The 17658-nt window shown below is 38.5% G+C and overlaps 1 protein-coding gene across 3 annotated transcripts in view; it reads right to left on the bottom strand.

The window, feature by feature from the left end:
* LOC110024728 (probable sugar phosphate/phosphate translocator At3g14410) overlaps positions 1 to 17658 on the bottom strand; it is a 59628-nt gene that overhangs the window by 18756 nt on the left and 23214 nt on the right. For all 3 annotated transcript variants that reach the window (XM_020724855.1, XM_020724856.1, XM_020724858.1), the window contains 3 exons: positions 8380 to 8492; positions 8015 to 8276; positions 7639 to 7907 (listed from right to left, as the gene is read on the bottom strand). In XM_020724855.1, the coding sequence (XP_020580514.1) occupies positions 7639 to 7907; positions 8015 to 8276; positions 8380 to 8492 (644 nt within the window). The remainder of the gene's footprint in view (positions 1 to 7638; positions 7908 to 8014; positions 8277 to 8379; positions 8493 to 17658) is intronic.

The raw sequence follows: 17658 nt of genomic DNA, 5'->3' as shown, positions 1-17658 counted from the left end.
TCAATTACATCAATTTAGCCTTTTCATAGGCTATAAAAGAATGTGATGCTCCTGAATCAAATAATACTCTTATCGGACTACTCTAAAGATATATGATACTTATCATTAAAATCATCGCAATAAATATTTAAAATTAGCTTATTAATATTTATTTTTTTTACTTGTTTTATGTATGACGTGACATGAATACTGTGATTCTTAAAGTGCACTAACTTGAAATTTTTAAAGAGAAACATAATTGTGATGACGTCTGTGAATCCTTAGCTTCATCCTGCGATAATGCATATACTCTGGGTTGAACAATCTGTTGTCTGACTTGCATTTGACACAGACCCAAAAAATTCAGTTGTCCTGGGTCTACATAGCTCCTCTGAAGTGGTGCAACACTGCCTCTGGAATCTGCTAGAGCCTTCTGACTCAATTTAAGGCGATTCTTCGCCTTATGCCCTGGCTGGTGACACCAAAAGCAAGTGTTGGATTCAGATAGACACTCAACCTTATGAGACTTTCCACACTTGTCACATTTCTTCACTTCAAATTGAATGACAATGCTGTTGGATCTAGGCTTCTTAGCACTTGTACCAATTGACTGAAAGGACAACCTCTGAGGGTCTTGAGGAAACCAAGATCTCTCTGAATTTCTTCTTTTCTGAATATCCCTCCTCTGAGTAGCCTCTAGATTTAGCTATGTGCTAGTTCTCTCCACCAAAATAAAATAATCATTGAATCCAAGAGAAATTAATAGTTTTCTAAGCTCTTCTCTAAGCCCAGTCAAAATCGGTGGCAATTCAATGCATTAGGAATCAATTGAAAAGCATACTTAGAGAGCATGGTGAATTTAGCTTCATACTGCATAATAGATCAATCACCCTGTACCAACCTGACAAACTTGTCCTGGATCTGTTTTCTGGCAGACAAGGGTATGAATCAGTCTCTAAAGATGCTCACGAACTCGACCCGCTGAATCATGTGACTGGCACTACACCCAAATTTCTCTTGCAGCTGTCCACACCACCATCTCCCTGCTCCCTCTAATGTAAATATGGCCAGTGTAACCATCCTCTCTGAAGGACAATAAAATCCATCTAGGAACTTCTCCACTCTCAGCAGCTAGTTTTCAGCATTCACGGGACCTCTTCCTCCAGAAAAGAGAGGTGGTCTCATGTTTTGAAATAATTTCAAATACTTATTCATTTGACCCCCTCAACTCGAACTGACTTGAGTCTGAGAACTCTTAATGAACTGCGATTATGCAGTCATCATCTTAGTACAAACATCAGTATTCACAGTAATCTGTGGGGGTGCATTAACTTCTACAACATCATCTTCAGTTTGGTCTCCCCGATATTTCATATTTCTAAAATAACAAAATAAATATTATAATTAGATATAATTTAATTCTTTATCAATATTACTTATGAATTAAATTAATCATTATCCTAATGGTTTTTTTATATCATGATCAAACATAATCTCTCTGATACTACTTTTGTCACAACTCGATCTGATGTTTAGAACTTACTAAGTCAAGAATAGTAGTCAGATGGTATTAACATTTAACTATTCACATTTTGAAAACTTCTAACACATTAAAAAGTCACTGATCCACAAAGTGCAATAAAATCTAAAGCATCCAAAAACAATAATATCTAAAAATAACATCTAAAGCAGTACTAAAGAGCATATCGATGTCTGAAAAAAATAGTAAAGAGAAACTATTATCATAAGAAATACACCTAACAATGGCCCTTCACTGGTAAACAAAGTCTCTCCTATGAGACATCAACTTAAGACTTTCATTTTCCAAAAGAAAATATTAATTTGCAATTATAAGTATAAGTTAATGAGTAATTACAACATAATATGCATTAAATTATTATGTTATGCTATGCATGAATGACCAAAAGAAATACACTTAATTTCATTAAAATAGTAAATTTATTCATTCCATTTCATTTTAAGTATTTATCAATTTAATATCTTTAATAGTCATCACAACATTACCGTCACACCCAAAAGCACCCTCAAATTGTACTCGAAGGTACACCTTTATCATTTCATTTAGTGTGCACATGTATATTGCATCCCTTGCCAGTATCATCTTGGGTAATCCTGCATGACTTAAGCATTTATTTATCATTTCATATCCTTTATATTACTTACATTTAAAAACATTAAACATTAATTTTCTCTTTCTCGTTCATTTCTTTGAATTCTTAAGCTACAACATGCATAAAATAATTGTTTAAAGCATCAAAGAAATTCTTTATTTAAAAACTTTAAATTTAACACATAAAAAAATAATTACTCACATTTGCTTACAAGAAACTTTTAAAATATTTTGCCCATTTACTTCATTTTTTTAACTAACACCTAAATCAATTAAAAGTACATACAACTATAAGAATTATATCCTAAAGAAAATCTTATTTAAATATAAAGAATTATAAAAATACTAATCTCTTTTAACTTTAGGATTCTTTGCCTTCCTCAAATCCGAAATATTTATTGACTTTCTTCCTCGCTCTCTAACAATAACAAAGTTTAACATCATTAATTTAACTAATTATATTATGAATTTCAATAACAACAAAAGACTTAGCTTTTACCTTATAGGTTTTGAGTTTGATCTCCTCCCTTGCTTGCTTCATAAACTTCTTCTTCTAAGTGAAAATCACAGTATTAAAGTCCAAATTAAATTTTATCTTGAATTTAAACACTCACACATACACATAAAATTATATGTATATATGTGTGTGTGTGTCTATATATATATATATATATATATAAAGGTTAATATATTAACACTTAACACAAGAAAGATACAAATATAATGTGTTGGAGGGCCCAAACATGACACCCTGCCCAAACCAAAACCACAAGGGGTTCCAAAACTAGAAAATACAGAAAAGTACATTAGAGACATAAAGAAAAAACCTAAAAATGTTGAAATATATAGTATTAGGTGGCTAGAGAGCAACCCAATTTGGTTTTGGCAAGCTAATATGTTCTAGGGAAGGAGCAAACTAATAAGTTGGTAAGATGATTGCCATTGCCGGTAGTAACCAATGTCAGCAGTAACCAATGTATCATCCAATATGTTCCCGAGCTAGAGTCGGCCTCCATTCTTTTGCTTCCTCCTAGAATAGACCTGTCATTCCATTCCGAGGATTGAGGATTGGGTCTTCTGATCTTGTTCTAAAGTGTGTTGGAGATGTGCAGATAGTTGAATATTAGAAGCAACTACATGTTGTATCGGTTGATCTGTTATTGGATCAAAAAATTCCCCTCTCGTGTTTCTTGACATGTATGTGAGTCTTCTTCAATAACAATGAGTGGTATAAGCACAACTGGATCTGTAGTTGTAGTATGTTGTTCTTCTTCAGGAACTGCGGTGTTGGGAAGAGGATCGGGTTGCATCTTCTCAACAAGGATAATATGTGGTTGTTCTTTAGCGATATTTAGAGATAGCAAATAATAGAGCTGTGGCCAAACATATTACAATGAGAGCAATAAGGAGGGTGTGATTCGATTTCAACCTTTTGCCAATACCGGTTATGAGTGCTTCCAATCCACACCTTATCCGGAGCTGGTTGAGTCATATCTCTCTCAACTAACACACAAGTCACAGAGGGTCTGGTGACAGCAAGCGTGAGACTATCAACCCTGAGAGGCTTACCGTAAGCAGTTGCTAAGAAGTAGAGAATTTCTAAGTTAAACAGACGTAATTTTAACCCCGAGAATTTTATCCAAACTGGAATGATAGGGGAAATGATAGGGGACTCCGCTTTTGCGCTTTTGGGTCGAAACCAATAGTCCACTTCAGAATTTTCATATAGCGGTTGTCGATCCTGATAACTTTCCGAGAAAATATGCGAGTGTAATCGACATCATGAGACAACTGAATCAGTATGTGACGACCGTCAAGTAAACCAATATTCCAACTGTCCAATAGCTTCATAGCCTCAAAATCATTCCGAATGATCTCCAGTTTTGGGTGACCATATAGAAATTTCTCCACTAGAGCAAAGCGCCAGGAGGACGCGAGAATACTAGTTTCAACCTCTGTGAGAATAAGAGCAAGTTTCTCATTTTTTTCTCAATTTTTTTATGAAGGTGTGATCGCCACCACCTTCAAGACCGTCGTGCGTCGTGAAAAGAATGAGGAACATTGCAGGACTTGTCAATATGAAAACCAGACTCTGACCCTGAAAGAGAAGCACGAGTAGAAATAGGAATGTCGCCGGCAAGTGCAATGGTATAAGAACGGATCATGGATTGTGGATGCCATCCCCAAAGCACAGCTAGGGGAGCCGCTGGAAATAGGCGAGCAAAACTTCGGAGGTAGTAGAGCTGCGAGCCGTCGACTGCAGGTGAGAGACGCGATCCGAGAAGAACTATCTGTCGGGCAGGGCGACAGAGCAAGAGAGACGACGCGCGTCGTCAACTGCGGAGTTCGAGAGCGTGAGACTGGAGGATGAGAGTTGCGGGCGTCGTGGAATTTCGTGGAATACGAGAGCTGCGAGCATGGTCGAGAGCATGTGAGACGTCGTCGAGTGTGCGCGTCGTGGACTCGTCGACTGGAGGACGTCTGTGACAGCGTGAAACTTCGTCGTGAAAGACGACGAAGAGAAATGAGAAATCAATGAATCACCGTCGGGAATCGTCAAGGAGGAGCGAAACCCTAGCAACCATATATATATATATATATATATGATTTCTTTTTTTAAATTCTCAAATATTTACCTTATAACTTTCGATCAGCAGCCCTAAGCTCATGCACGCCCGAGTTCAGCTCCCCTTCTCTTCTTCCCATACGCGAGCACGAAGCTGATCTCTTCTTTTCTTCTTCGTGGCTCGGCGGAACTCGACTGAGCAGCGCACACATAGGTTCAGCTCTACCCTAACCAACAATCGACCACGCAAGCTTTTCCACCCCCTTCGACTTCTTATTCGTCATCTTTTTCTTCTCGACCGAATTCGTCTTCCACTGCACGCAAGTATGGTAACAGTGCATGAAGCCAATCCTCCTTCCTCTGTAAGCAGAGTTCGGACTCGACTTCGAAGCTTTTCTCCTTCAACTTCTTCCTCTTTGCACACTCGGTTCTTCTCATTCAATCTTGACGAACTCAACAGAGCAGCACACGCAGAGGCTTTGACTCTCCTTCCTTCTTTTCCTCTACTTTCTCTTTCAGAGCAGCACACGCAGAGGCTTTGACTCTCCTTCCTTTTCCTCTACTTTCTCTTTCGAGAACAGAAGGTTGCCTTCTTCCTCATTCTACTTCTTCGACTAGAGCACACACGATCTTTCCCTCTATTGTCTTAGGTTTTTCTCTCTCATTGTCTCTTACTCGTTTGCTTATGTTCGATGGTTCGAATGACGAAACGATCAAATGATAGCAATATGTTTGATCCAGGGGCATCTATCTCCTTTAACCGTCGGTATCCATTTATTTTATTATTATTATTTTAACTCTCTGTTATTACATGTGCATCTGTCTAGGATGAATGTCGGAAACAACAAACTAGGAATCTGGTTCAATCTTTTGTGCTGGTTCAACAAGCTCAACCTCAAAACCTGGGTGAACTCTTTTGAAATTTGTTTTTTCCTATTTAGCACTAGTATTATGTTAATTTTTGGGGGAATTATATATGTATTTGCTTGTGGACTTATTAAAGACTTTTGTTTTGTTTTGAGCATATTGGAGATTGCATTCTCTAATATTTACATTAAGAAGTGTTGTATTATCTTTCTTTTGCAAGAGGTATATATGTAGCTTATGCAAGAACAGGTGATGAACCTCCTCGCTATCTCGTGGTTCTCTCTTCGTTGTTTTCAAACTGAACAGCCACCAAACATCCCCTATCCCTTTCCATAAGCCATTGAATTCTCATATTCTCATTCCCATATCATTCCACAACCATCTTCCTACTAAATATGCTTCTTAAACACCTTATAGAAGCCCTATAAAGGTGTCAATTTGCCCAAAATATTATACACAATATATTATTCAATCAAAAGGTAGAATATATATATCTGATGATATTAATGGTCGAACCATCAATACACATTCTCCATTAATCATCTTCTTTGGGATTAGCAAGGCTAAAATTGCACAAGAATTCAGACTAATAATAAATTTTTCCTAGGTACTCAACTTATCTTTCGAGATAGGTCATGCCTAGAGGAATTCAATCTATGATGGGGAAAGTCGATAAATTATGAACTTATTAGATATGTTGATTAGATCTAAGGGAAATTTGTCAAAAATTAGTTTCATAAAAAAACTTCAAAATTACAAGATTTGAAATATCCATGAAGAAGTAAATCTATGTGAAGTAACAAATACTTAAAAAAGTGGCAATAGATATACTTGAGGAATAAAAAAGAAACATCTTAATAAACAAAAGTAATTAGTGGTGGAATAATAATATGCAAGAAAACATAAAATATAAAAAAATTTGTTATGAAAATTGGTTTAAATGTAAAAACTTAGAAAACACAAAAAAATATAAGAAGACACGTAGAACATCTAAGAGAACAATTCGTGATGCTAAGAATTTTGTTTTTAGTAATCTTTATAATATATAAGATCCTAAATAGGGTGAAAGATATATGCAAAAACTAGTTAAACAAAGAGAAAAAAAAGGGTACAAATTATTGATGGTTATTTATATGCAAAAACTAGTTAAACAAAGAGAAAAAAAAAGGGTACAAATTTTTGATGGTTCCGCGATTGGCAATGCTTTGAAGGGGATCGTCAAGCAAGGAACTTCGCGAGCCGAGACTTAAGGGCAGAAATCTCCTTCAGCTTCGCGAGATCAGGAAGGGGCGGCTTCGTGAATCACGTGGCAAATATTGCATATTGGAACGGTAAGGTTGGCTGCGGGGTCAATCCTACGGCCCTGCGTTCCGTCAAATTCGCGGCGGGCGGGGCCACGAACGCCTGATTCAAATGCCAAATCCTACAATCGCGTCACGGTTTACGGCTGCGCCGCACAAAAATAGCAGCCCCAAATGGGCCCTAAAAGTTGTAGTTTATTGTGCATAACATAAGATAATATAAAACTAAGTTTAAATTTAGAGTACAATAGAACATCAAAACTCATTATTTTTCCCCGCCAACTTTTAATGTGATGACTACCACTTCATATTCTTAAAAATGGTCATCAATTTAAAAATTACTTATAAGCGATATATTTATATTTTTCTTAGCATTTGGTTTTGCTCCAACAAGCACCTAGGTCATGCATATTTCATCAGCATTAGACAATCATGTCTCTTTTTAGGAGTGCCTAATCTGCTTTACAACATTATCTCTAACTACATCTAACAAAATGACGAAATCTAGTAAATTTATCGTCATGCAAACATGGTTTATATCTTTAACAAACCAAATGAAATCTAATACGAGACTTAGGGTGAGTTAGCCATTCTTGAGAATTTAAAGACAATTTGCTTTTTTGGCAAAATAAAGTTCCTCTAATATTCAAATTAATTAATAAATAAATAAAGTAGAGCAGTAGGAGTAATTAACAATAAACATGTAAAGTTAGAAAAATAGTAACCCTTTCAAAGTCAATAAATTACGTCAGCCACGTTGTAACAGTAAGTATTTAGATTTAGCTGTAGAATACCTATTCCATAACCAATTAGGTTGATAACTGTCAACTTTGTATCAGAAAATAGAGCGGCAGAAAATAAAACCACCACCCAGTCCCTCACAACTCCAGCAACACGAATAGTCAGTGCACTTGTTCTCGAGATAACAAGGAAAACTGAGAGATTGAGCACAAAGGTGCAGAGGCAGTTAAGAAACAATATAAGAGGTGGAAAGTTCCAAGGCCCGGCAGAATCCATTTTTGGCTTGTCAAGGAATAACCATGGGACAAAGAGGCAGAATGCGCTGCAAAGAAAAAGCTTTTTTTTTTTTTTTTTTTTTTTTTTGCAAACAAAGATAACATAATGTCAAACTAATTTATAATCTTAGAAAAGGTGTGAGAGATGACATACCTGCATGGACTGACATAATACATCACTGATATTGAGTTCAGGCGTATGCCTTTTCTTTTCACAAAAATTTCCATGAAGATAAGCCTGAGGGCTTCTCCTACCACACCACCCATCTGATATACCACTCCAACCCAACTAACAGTGACTTCCCCATAGGAGGCAATAATAACCCCTAAACTGATGACAGACATTATCAGAAACATTCTGCAACTCAGTACTTCAAGGCCAGCCGCAGCGCCAAGAATGAATACAGCTACGGGCACTGCAAAAGCAACACAGAAAATATACACACTTGCACATCAAGAGACGAAGAGCAGGGAAACACTATCATTGTGCTTAAAAGAAAGAGCATAGGCGTCACTTACTGACAGCTTTCAACATCTGCGCAAAAGCAACAGATATGTAGAGGTATGCACTGTTTCCCAACCATAGGGTCATTGCAAACATTGCACCAATTGGAATAATGGAGGTAAAATATCTGGGTTTTAATAAGCCAATTAGTACAGTATTGCATATTCCCTCTACGAAAGTGATAGCATTTTTTTGGAAAACTAATTGAGCCACTTGTCAAAACTAATTGAGCCACTTGTCACTCAAAAGAGGAAAGACTAGCAGTTTTAACAGAATAAAAAAATATATATTTTCAATAAGAGAGACAAGGCTGCAAGTTTCAAAGGTTCTTAAAAGTCGTATGATGTAAGAGGATTTCCTTCACTCAATACAAAAAATAAACAACAATCATAGAACTACAGGCTTAACATCTTATGGTCCACAATGGACTGATAGGTCATATACTTGTATTCGGACATGATTGATGAAGAAGTCATGGTCATCTTCGTAAAAAAATTTAGCTACACCTTCTCCATAGATCAGAAATTTTGAAGGAAATGATCCTGTCAAGCGGTCTTAGGTAACAATGCAAAACCCCTTAAGTTGAATGAAGTCGAACTCTTAAACATCAACGCGCCTTTTAGTGTAACGGTGAAATTTCAATATAAACTCCAAAGTTAAGCATGCTCGTCATGGTGCACTCCTAGGATGGGAAACCTCGTGGGATATTACACCAACGAGGCAGAATCATGTACTATTTGGCCAAAGCGGAGACTAACTTGATGGTTGAGAGTTTGTACGGTCAAAAATGGTAGCAGAGCATAACAATAACCGAAAGATGAGAACTAGGAGGTATACAAAACAAAGAGGTACGCCATGAGAGACACTTTTTGAACCCAATGTGAGACAAAGTGCTACATAGTGGGAGCACCTCTTGAATCTGCAAGGGCCACCTCTAGAATCCTATATACGTGGTGGATGATTATCGGATACGAGAACTGACGAGCACAACAGCTACTTAAGTGGGGGAGATTGTGAAACCCCTTAAGTTGAATGAAGCTCAACTCTTAAATATCGAGATGTCTTTTAGTGTAACGGTGGAATTTCAATATAAACTACAAAGTTAAGTGTGCTCATCATGGAGCACTCCTAAGATGGGTGACATCTTCGGAAGTTATACCAAAAGGGCAAAATTTTGATGTCATTTGGACAAATCGAACAATATGTTGATAAGTGAGTTCGGGTTGTTACAAACATTACGGCAAAGAGTTTATCTCCGAGAAAGAATCAATTTTCGCATTTTGATGTCATTTGGACAAATCGAACAATATGTTTATAAGTGAGTTCGGGTTGTTACAAACATTACGACAAAGAGTTTATCTCCGAGAAAGAATCAATTTTCGCCTCGGTTTGAGTTCAAATGGAGCCAAAAAAATATCAGCCACAAGCCACATTTTTTACCAATCTAATCTTGACGTTAACTTCAGGCCAACCAAGATAAGATCCAACTCAATTGAAATTTGCTTGAAAATAAAAAATTATGAGTATTTTTAATATTAAATATAATTACATACTTGTGCAAATGCATGTAAGCATATATATATATATATATATATATAGAATAACACACACACACACTAAGGAATGGGTCGGGGCGTGAGGTCCCCAACCCATCCTATTGGCTCAACCCCCGTAAGGTCATGCGCCTAAATATTTGAGTACCTCCTTTTTAAGACAACAGTTGTCAGAGGCGGGATCCGAAACTCAGACCAAAGGGGACTTACACCACCGAAGCGGATGCTATACCAAATGACCTGGGAATGCGGTATATATATATGTCATATATATATATATATATATATATATATATATATATATTCACTCCCCCTTAAGGGTTAAGGGTTAACTATGGTGTGACAGAGGTGATCGATCCAATCAGACCAAACTTTCACCAGCACTCGTCCTCACTTGACAAAATCAAGACCCAGCGAGTAAAAGAATTAGTCTAATTAAATCGCCACAAATAAAAACAATTAATTTCATTTTATTATTCGTTCATATATTTAGAAGCGTGAAAATCATATCATTAAAACATATACAGAGCTCCAGAATTCTATTGACTGCCTAAATCTATACAATGCAAAAGTTGTACATGTCACATCAAGCTACTCGTCACGATGCTCCTTACAATTTCCCAAAAAATAACAGTGAGCTACAACAAGCTCGACAAAATAATCAGAATTAAATAAGATTTTCTAAATAAAAAATAAACAAGGTGCATGTCCATATGTAGCTCAAATAAATGTCCACATCACAAGTCATAATATATTATAATCGTATAAAATATGTAAAAAAGTCATGTAAGGCAAGGGAAAATGAAAGTTGTATACAACATGAATTTTATTAATTTATGCGTAATTATAAACATATTTATAAGAGTCATCAATCTAATCATAGGAATGTCACTTGTAATTATATAAGCCTCAACTATTTCCAATGTCATACCATGTCATGAGTTGTCGTCTAGCCTGAAGGCTACATTAAGTATTAATAAAAGTTAGGCCCCTCCCAATATAGCATTTATCAATAGTTCATCTGGTACCAACAGTTTCCTACATTCCGTCCCTATTTCATCCTAACAGTTCCCAAAATTTCATCTTTGTTTGAATACCATGAGACAAAAATCCTATTTTTCTTTATCATCAATACTTACAAGTATTCATGTAATAGCTTACAGATAACATCACTTATGATATTTCATAAATCATAATTCTTATAGCAAACATTCATTATAATATTTATGTTGTCGATTATGAGCATCTTTCAATCTATCTCTGACTAACCTGATTTTTTCTGTGGATTCATCAAGTGACTCGGGAACTAACATTTGATATTCACTCAATTCAACCAAACATAATAGAGTTCTGTATTTTGCAAATACGATTTGGACCTGAGTCAAATTGAAGAATTTATGTCGTGGTGTTAACCTGATTGAAAGTGGTACACCACCTGATTGAAAGTGGAATGAACCAATCCTTGAAAGTGGAATGGACCGAACCTTGAAGACTTTAACAAAATTATCTCACTGAATTTGTGGAAGAGTGGTTAGCTGAAATCTCTCTTTATGCTGTGTTTGCCACCACCTCTCAGCTTCGCCTTCTAGAAAGCCTATGAGAGATTGAAATGAGGTTAAATAAAGCCCAATAGCAAAATATATTACAAAAGAAAGAAATTACAGATAGATTGTATGAGATGGCCCAAGCATGACGTCTTACCGACACGATAAACACCACATAAACACCACATGCAAATAGTTTCAGAAAAAGAGAAAAGACAGAAAAATACATGAGAGCCCAAAAACCAAGTGCCAAAACATGTAATATCAGGTAGCTAGAGAGCGACCCAATTTTATCTTGTCTCTGTCTCTAGTTCTAGAAAGGAGCCAGTTGAGCTTGAGTCGGCCTCCATTCTTCTTCTTCCTCCTAGAATAAATCTGTCATTCCTCATCCGAAGAATGAATCATCTGATCCGTGGATTAGTCTAAAGTGTGTCGGACATGTGTAGGTTGTTGAACATTGGAAGCATCTACTTGTTGTACCAACTGATCTTTTATTGGATCAAATGAGCACTCTCATGTGTCTTGGCATGTAAGTGAGTCTTCTTCAATAACAATGAGTGATATAGAGAAGTTTGGATCAATATTAATAGTATGGGGAGATGTTTCACAAGACTCCAGAGTACCATGCTCTAATCCAGCAGTTGGAATAGAGTTTTCAAAAGCAGGAGCATCCAGGGGTGGAACAGCTTGGGTATGATCATCATCTAAGACAGCAAAGGTTTAAATAGCAGGGTCATCAGAAAATTTCTTATTAAGAACAGCGTCAATCAGATGAGCAGAGCTAGTTTAGTTGCGGTGTTGGAAAGGGGGTCGGGTTGCATCTCCTCAGCAGGGATGGTAGGTGACAAGACGTCCACCTCCAGTAAGTGGCAAGACGTCCACCCCCAATTCGGTACGAATAGATTTTTGAACGGGTTGTTGATCTTTAGCAATATACAACCTTAATAGTAGAATTGTGGTCAAACATACTACAATGAGAACAATAAAAAGTGTGTGGTTGTATTTCAACCTTTTGCCAACACCGGTTGTGAGTGAATCCAACTCATACCTCATCAGGAGCTGGTTGGGTGATATCTTTCTCAACTAACACACAAGCCACAAAGGGTCTGGTGATAGCAAGCGTAGGACTATCTACTTTGAGAGACTTACCGTAAGCAGTTGCTAAGGAGTAGAGAATTTCAAAGTTGAACAGGTGTAATTTTAACCCCGAAATTTTTTTCCAAACAGGAATGATGTTTCAAAGTTGAACAGGTGTAATTTTAACCCCGAAAATTTTTTCCAAACAGGAATGATGAGGGACTCCGCTTTTGGATCAAAATCAATAGTCCACTTCATGATTTTCATAAAATGGTTGTCAATCTTGATTACCTTTCGAGAAAAAATACGAGTGTAGTCAGCACCGTGACATAACTGAATGGATATATGTCAATCGTCAAGTAAGTCAATATTTAATCTACCTGATAGCTTCATAGCATCAAAATCTTTCCTAATGATCTCGAGTTTAGGGTAAGATAAAGGAATTTCCCCACTAGAGCAAAACGCCAAGAAGATGCAAGATTATTGATTTCAACCTCAGAGACAAAAAGAGCAAGTTTCTCATTTTTTTTATCAAGTTTTTTAATGAAAGTGTGATCACCAACACCTTCAAGAACCTTGTGGAAGAATTGTGGAAAAATGCAGAACTTATCGATACCAAAACTAGGCTCCGAACCTGCAGACAGTAGCGGCATAACTCCGCTCCATCCGCGTGTCAGAGAAGGGCAACAAGGATCGGACTAGGTGTATGCTCGACGGAAGGGACGAGGTCGAGCAGAGAAGGATCTGACGTCAGAACACAGTCAACATGAAGAAGGATGAAGTGCTAGAAGCCGCACCGCAAGAACAAGGAGAAGCAGGCAGTCGAGGCACGGGCGAAACAGGTGAACGAAGTCGAAGCAATCGCAAAGTCGAGCGGACAAATTTGAAACAGATGATGTCCCGAAATTGGAGCAGAAGAAATAACTAAGTCGTATCAGTGCGAGAGCCTTACTCTGGCAGGGAGAGGAGGAAGACGGCGAAACTGTCGGCCGAAACCCTTCATCATCGGGTTGGAATAGAACTGAAGGAATCAAGGATGGATTTTGCCATCGGCCGAAACCCTAGCAGAACTACCTGTCATCATAGGAGGAACTATATATGTAAATAACAAAAAATAATGGCGTCGGCAACGACATCGGTGACTGCTAGGGTTTCGCTCCTCAATGGAGATTCCCGACGGTGATTCATTGATTTCGCATTTCTCTCCGTCGTTTCCCGCGAGATGAAGTTTTCACGCTCTCGCAGACGTCCTCCAGTCGACGAGTCCACGACGCGCTTCGACGACGCTCGCAGCTCCTATACTCGAGGATGCTCGCAGCTATCGTCCTCCAGTAGACGGCTGCAGACGTCCTCCAGTCGACGAGTCCACGACGCGCTTCGACGACGCTCGCAGCTATCGTCCTCCAGTAGACGGCTAACGTTCACGCGCAGTGGACTACTCGCATCGTCTCTTTTTCTCTATCGCTCTGCCCGACAGACATTTCCTACTCGGCTCGCGTCTCTCACCCGCAGTCGACGGCTTGCAGCTCTACTACCTCCAAAGTTTGCTCGCATATTTCCAGCGGCTCGCCTAGCTGCTTTGAAGATGGCATTACAGACTCTTGTCGACAGAGATCACGATCCGTTCTTATGCTACTGCACTTGCCGGTGACATTCTTCCAATTCATACCCGTGCTCCTCTTTCAGGTTCAGAGCCTGGTTTTCATATTGACTAGTCCTACAATGTTCCTCAACCTTTCCACAACGCTCTTGAAGGTGGTGGTGATCACACCTTCATAAAAAAACTCGAAAAAAAAAGAGAAGTCTGCTCTTATTCTCACAGAGGTCGAAACCAGTATTATCGTGTCATCTCGGCGATTTGCTCTAGTGGGAAAATTTCTTTATGGTAACCCAAAACTGGAGATCATTCGGAAAGAGTTTGAGGCTATAAAGCTATTGGGCAGTTGGAATATTAGTTCACTTGACTGTCGGCACATACTGATTCAGTTATCTCATGATGTCAATTAAACTCGCATCTTTTCTCGGAAAGTTATCAATCTCGGAAAGTTATTCTCGGAAAGTTATCAAGATCGACAACCGTTATATAAAAATTCTGAAGTTGACTATTGGTTTCGACTCAAAAGCGGAGTCCCCAATCATTCTAGTTTGGATAAAATTTTCAGGGTTAAAATTACGTCTGTTCAACTTGAAAATTCTCTACTCCTTAGCACCTACTTACGGTAAGCCTCTCAGGGTTGATAGTCATACGTTTGCTGTGACTAGAAACTTCTATGGCTTGTGTGTTAGTTGAGAGGGTTGAGAGGGATATCACTCAACCAGACCAGCTCCGGATGAAGTATGGATTGGAACCACTCACAACGGGTATTGGCAAAAGGTTGAAATCGAACAACACCATTCTTATTGCCCTCATTGTATTATGTTTGGCCACAGCTCTACTATTTGTTATCGTTTACATCCTCATCTACAGTCGAATATCACTAAAGAACAGCCACCTATTATCCCTGTAGAGAAGATGCAACCCGATCCTCTTCCCAACACCGCAGTTCCTGAAGAAGTACAACATACTACAGCTACATATCCAGTTGTGTTTATACCACCCACTGTTATTGAAAAAGACTCACTTACATGCCAAGACACACGAGAGTGCTCCTTTGATCAAATACCAGATCAGCCGGTACAATATGTAGTTGATTCTAATATGTTCAACAACATACACATGTCCGACCCACTTTAGACCAATCCACTGATCAGGTGAGTCAACCTTCGGATGAGGAATGACGGGTCTATTCCAGGAGGAAGAAGAAGAATGGAGGCCGACTCCAGCTCGGGAACAGATTGGATGATACATTGGTTACTACTGGCAATGGCAATCATCTTACCAATCTATTAGCTTGCTCCTTCCCTAGAATCAGAGATAGAGGCAAAACCAAATTGGGTTCATCTCAAGCCACCTGATACTATGTACTTCAGCATTTTTAGGTTTTTTCTTTATGTCTCTAATATACTTTTCTGTATTTCCTAGTTTTGGAACCATTTGTGGTTATGGCTCCGGTCTGGGGTTCGATTCCCCCTAAGTGTAGGGTGTGGTACTCAAATTATAAGCGCATGAGGGATGGTCGGGCCTCATATCATATCCTCCGGCCATTCTTTTATATATATATATTTATTTATTTATTTATTTATGAAAAGACAAAATTCATTGATAAAAAAATAGAGTATGCAAAGGTTTTAGTGAGTGGATACAAAGATCTCACTCACATGGATTACAAACGTATTCCCCAAAAATAAAACAAAAAGAAATAACTCTTAATCATGGTGGGTGTAGTCGGTGGATCTACCGCTTCCCCTTCCCCTAAATCTATGGATGGAGTCCAGCAACATACTGAGATGTGGGCTTCCGCCCGAAACAATGATACAATCATCCTGAGAGTTGCTGAGATCTTGCATTCATTTCTTCTTCATCTTCCTGAGAGTTGCTGAGATCTTGCATTCATTTCTTCTTCATCTTAGATTTGTAAACCTGTCATTATCTGCCAGAGGAAGTCTCGTGTGAACAATAGGTGGATCTTCGATGGAGGTAAACTGCTGATCTAACTCAGCCTGCAGCACACCTGATCATGGTACTCCTCCATAACATGAGTACGCTTCGATGGAGGTAAACTACTGATCTAACTCAGCCTGCAGCACACCTGATCCTGGTACTCCTCCATAACATGAGTACGCTCTTCTCTCGCAGTAGGTGGATCCAAGCCACTTCGGCTAGCATCTACTACAACACAATTCGTAGAATCTATAATCTGAGGAAGAGTTGTCTCAACAACAGTACGCAGGAACTGTTAGTCTGATTGGTGAGGAGTAGCCTCATGAGTTAAATTCTCATTCAACATTTATGAAAGAATAACAGTGGTTGCTATATTTTCCTCCACATGGATGATGTTGTTAAGACCTGCCAATCTCAAATGTGAGTGAAACCTGAAGAATTTGACTGAGGTGTGCCCAAACAGTTTACAGTGATTGCAGTAGTAAGATCTTTGTTCAGTTACAATTGACTGTCAATACCCATTGTGGGTTGTACCCATATTTCGTCCACATCAGGGAGGGTGATATCCCTTTCAACAAGAATTCTTGTAACTGAAGGTCTGGTTATATTGAAGGTGGGTGTATCCAATTTCATAGGTTTCCCTAGTGCAACTTCAATAGATTAGAGGACTTGGTGGTTGCAGTAGTGCAATTTTAAACCAGGTAGTTTAAACCATATTGGAAATTCAAGAGACCACGTAAGCAGTATCATAAATTTTTCCTCTATTGTCATAAACTTTTTTGAAAATATTTTGGCATAGTCTTCCACTTTAGATAAATATATCATCACATGTCTTCCATCAAAGAGGCCACCATTCCAGATATATCATCACATGTCTTCCATCAAAGAGGCCACCCTTCCAGAGTCTCAATAGTTTGAGATCTTCAAAAGTCTTTCGAACAATTTCTATTTTGAGATGTCCCGATTGGAACTTCCCAATGAGATTGAATTTGAACTTGTTAACCAGGTTGAAAACTTCAGCATCAGAGAAGAAAAGAGACAGTTTATCACTCTTCCTACCCGTCTTCTTGATAAAATTGCATTCCTCCTAGCCTTCGAATGATTCGTGGTAAACCTAAGGGAACACCTGATATGATCTCATAGAGCCAACCATATCAACCATATCAACAAAAGAAGCTTTTCCCAAGGTTTAAAATTGAAGTAGTCGGTGGTTGAGAAGAAACTGTAGCCATAGAGCTCAGAGTCGAACTATGGGTCTAACTCCTAGGTTGCTCGATCCGCAACGCAGGAATTGAACGGAGACCACAGCAGCACAGGAAGTCGCCACTGTGTAAGGAAAGCTCGCGCAAGGTACTGCAAGAGAATTTCCAAGCGGGAACAGCTGCGGCGAGAACGAACAAACAACCTCGTAACAACGAGAAAAACACAGCGACAAACAGCGACCCGAGGACGAAAATGATGAGAGAGCACGAAACCAGTGGGCAGAAGACGAAACAATCGAAACAGGATGGATGTCATCGAGCACGAGGACGACGAACGCCATCAGGTGAAACCCTAACTTGTGTGTGTATATATATA

This window comes from Phalaenopsis equestris, unplaced genomic scaffold (genome assembly GCF_001263595.1).
Source record: "Phalaenopsis equestris unplaced genomic scaffold, ASM126359v1 Scaffold000272, whole genome shotgun sequence".
NCBI lineage: Eukaryota > Viridiplantae > Streptophyta > Magnoliopsida > Asparagales > Orchidaceae > Phalaenopsis > Phalaenopsis equestris.
This window is presented reverse-complemented; position numbering and strand designations above follow the sequence as displayed.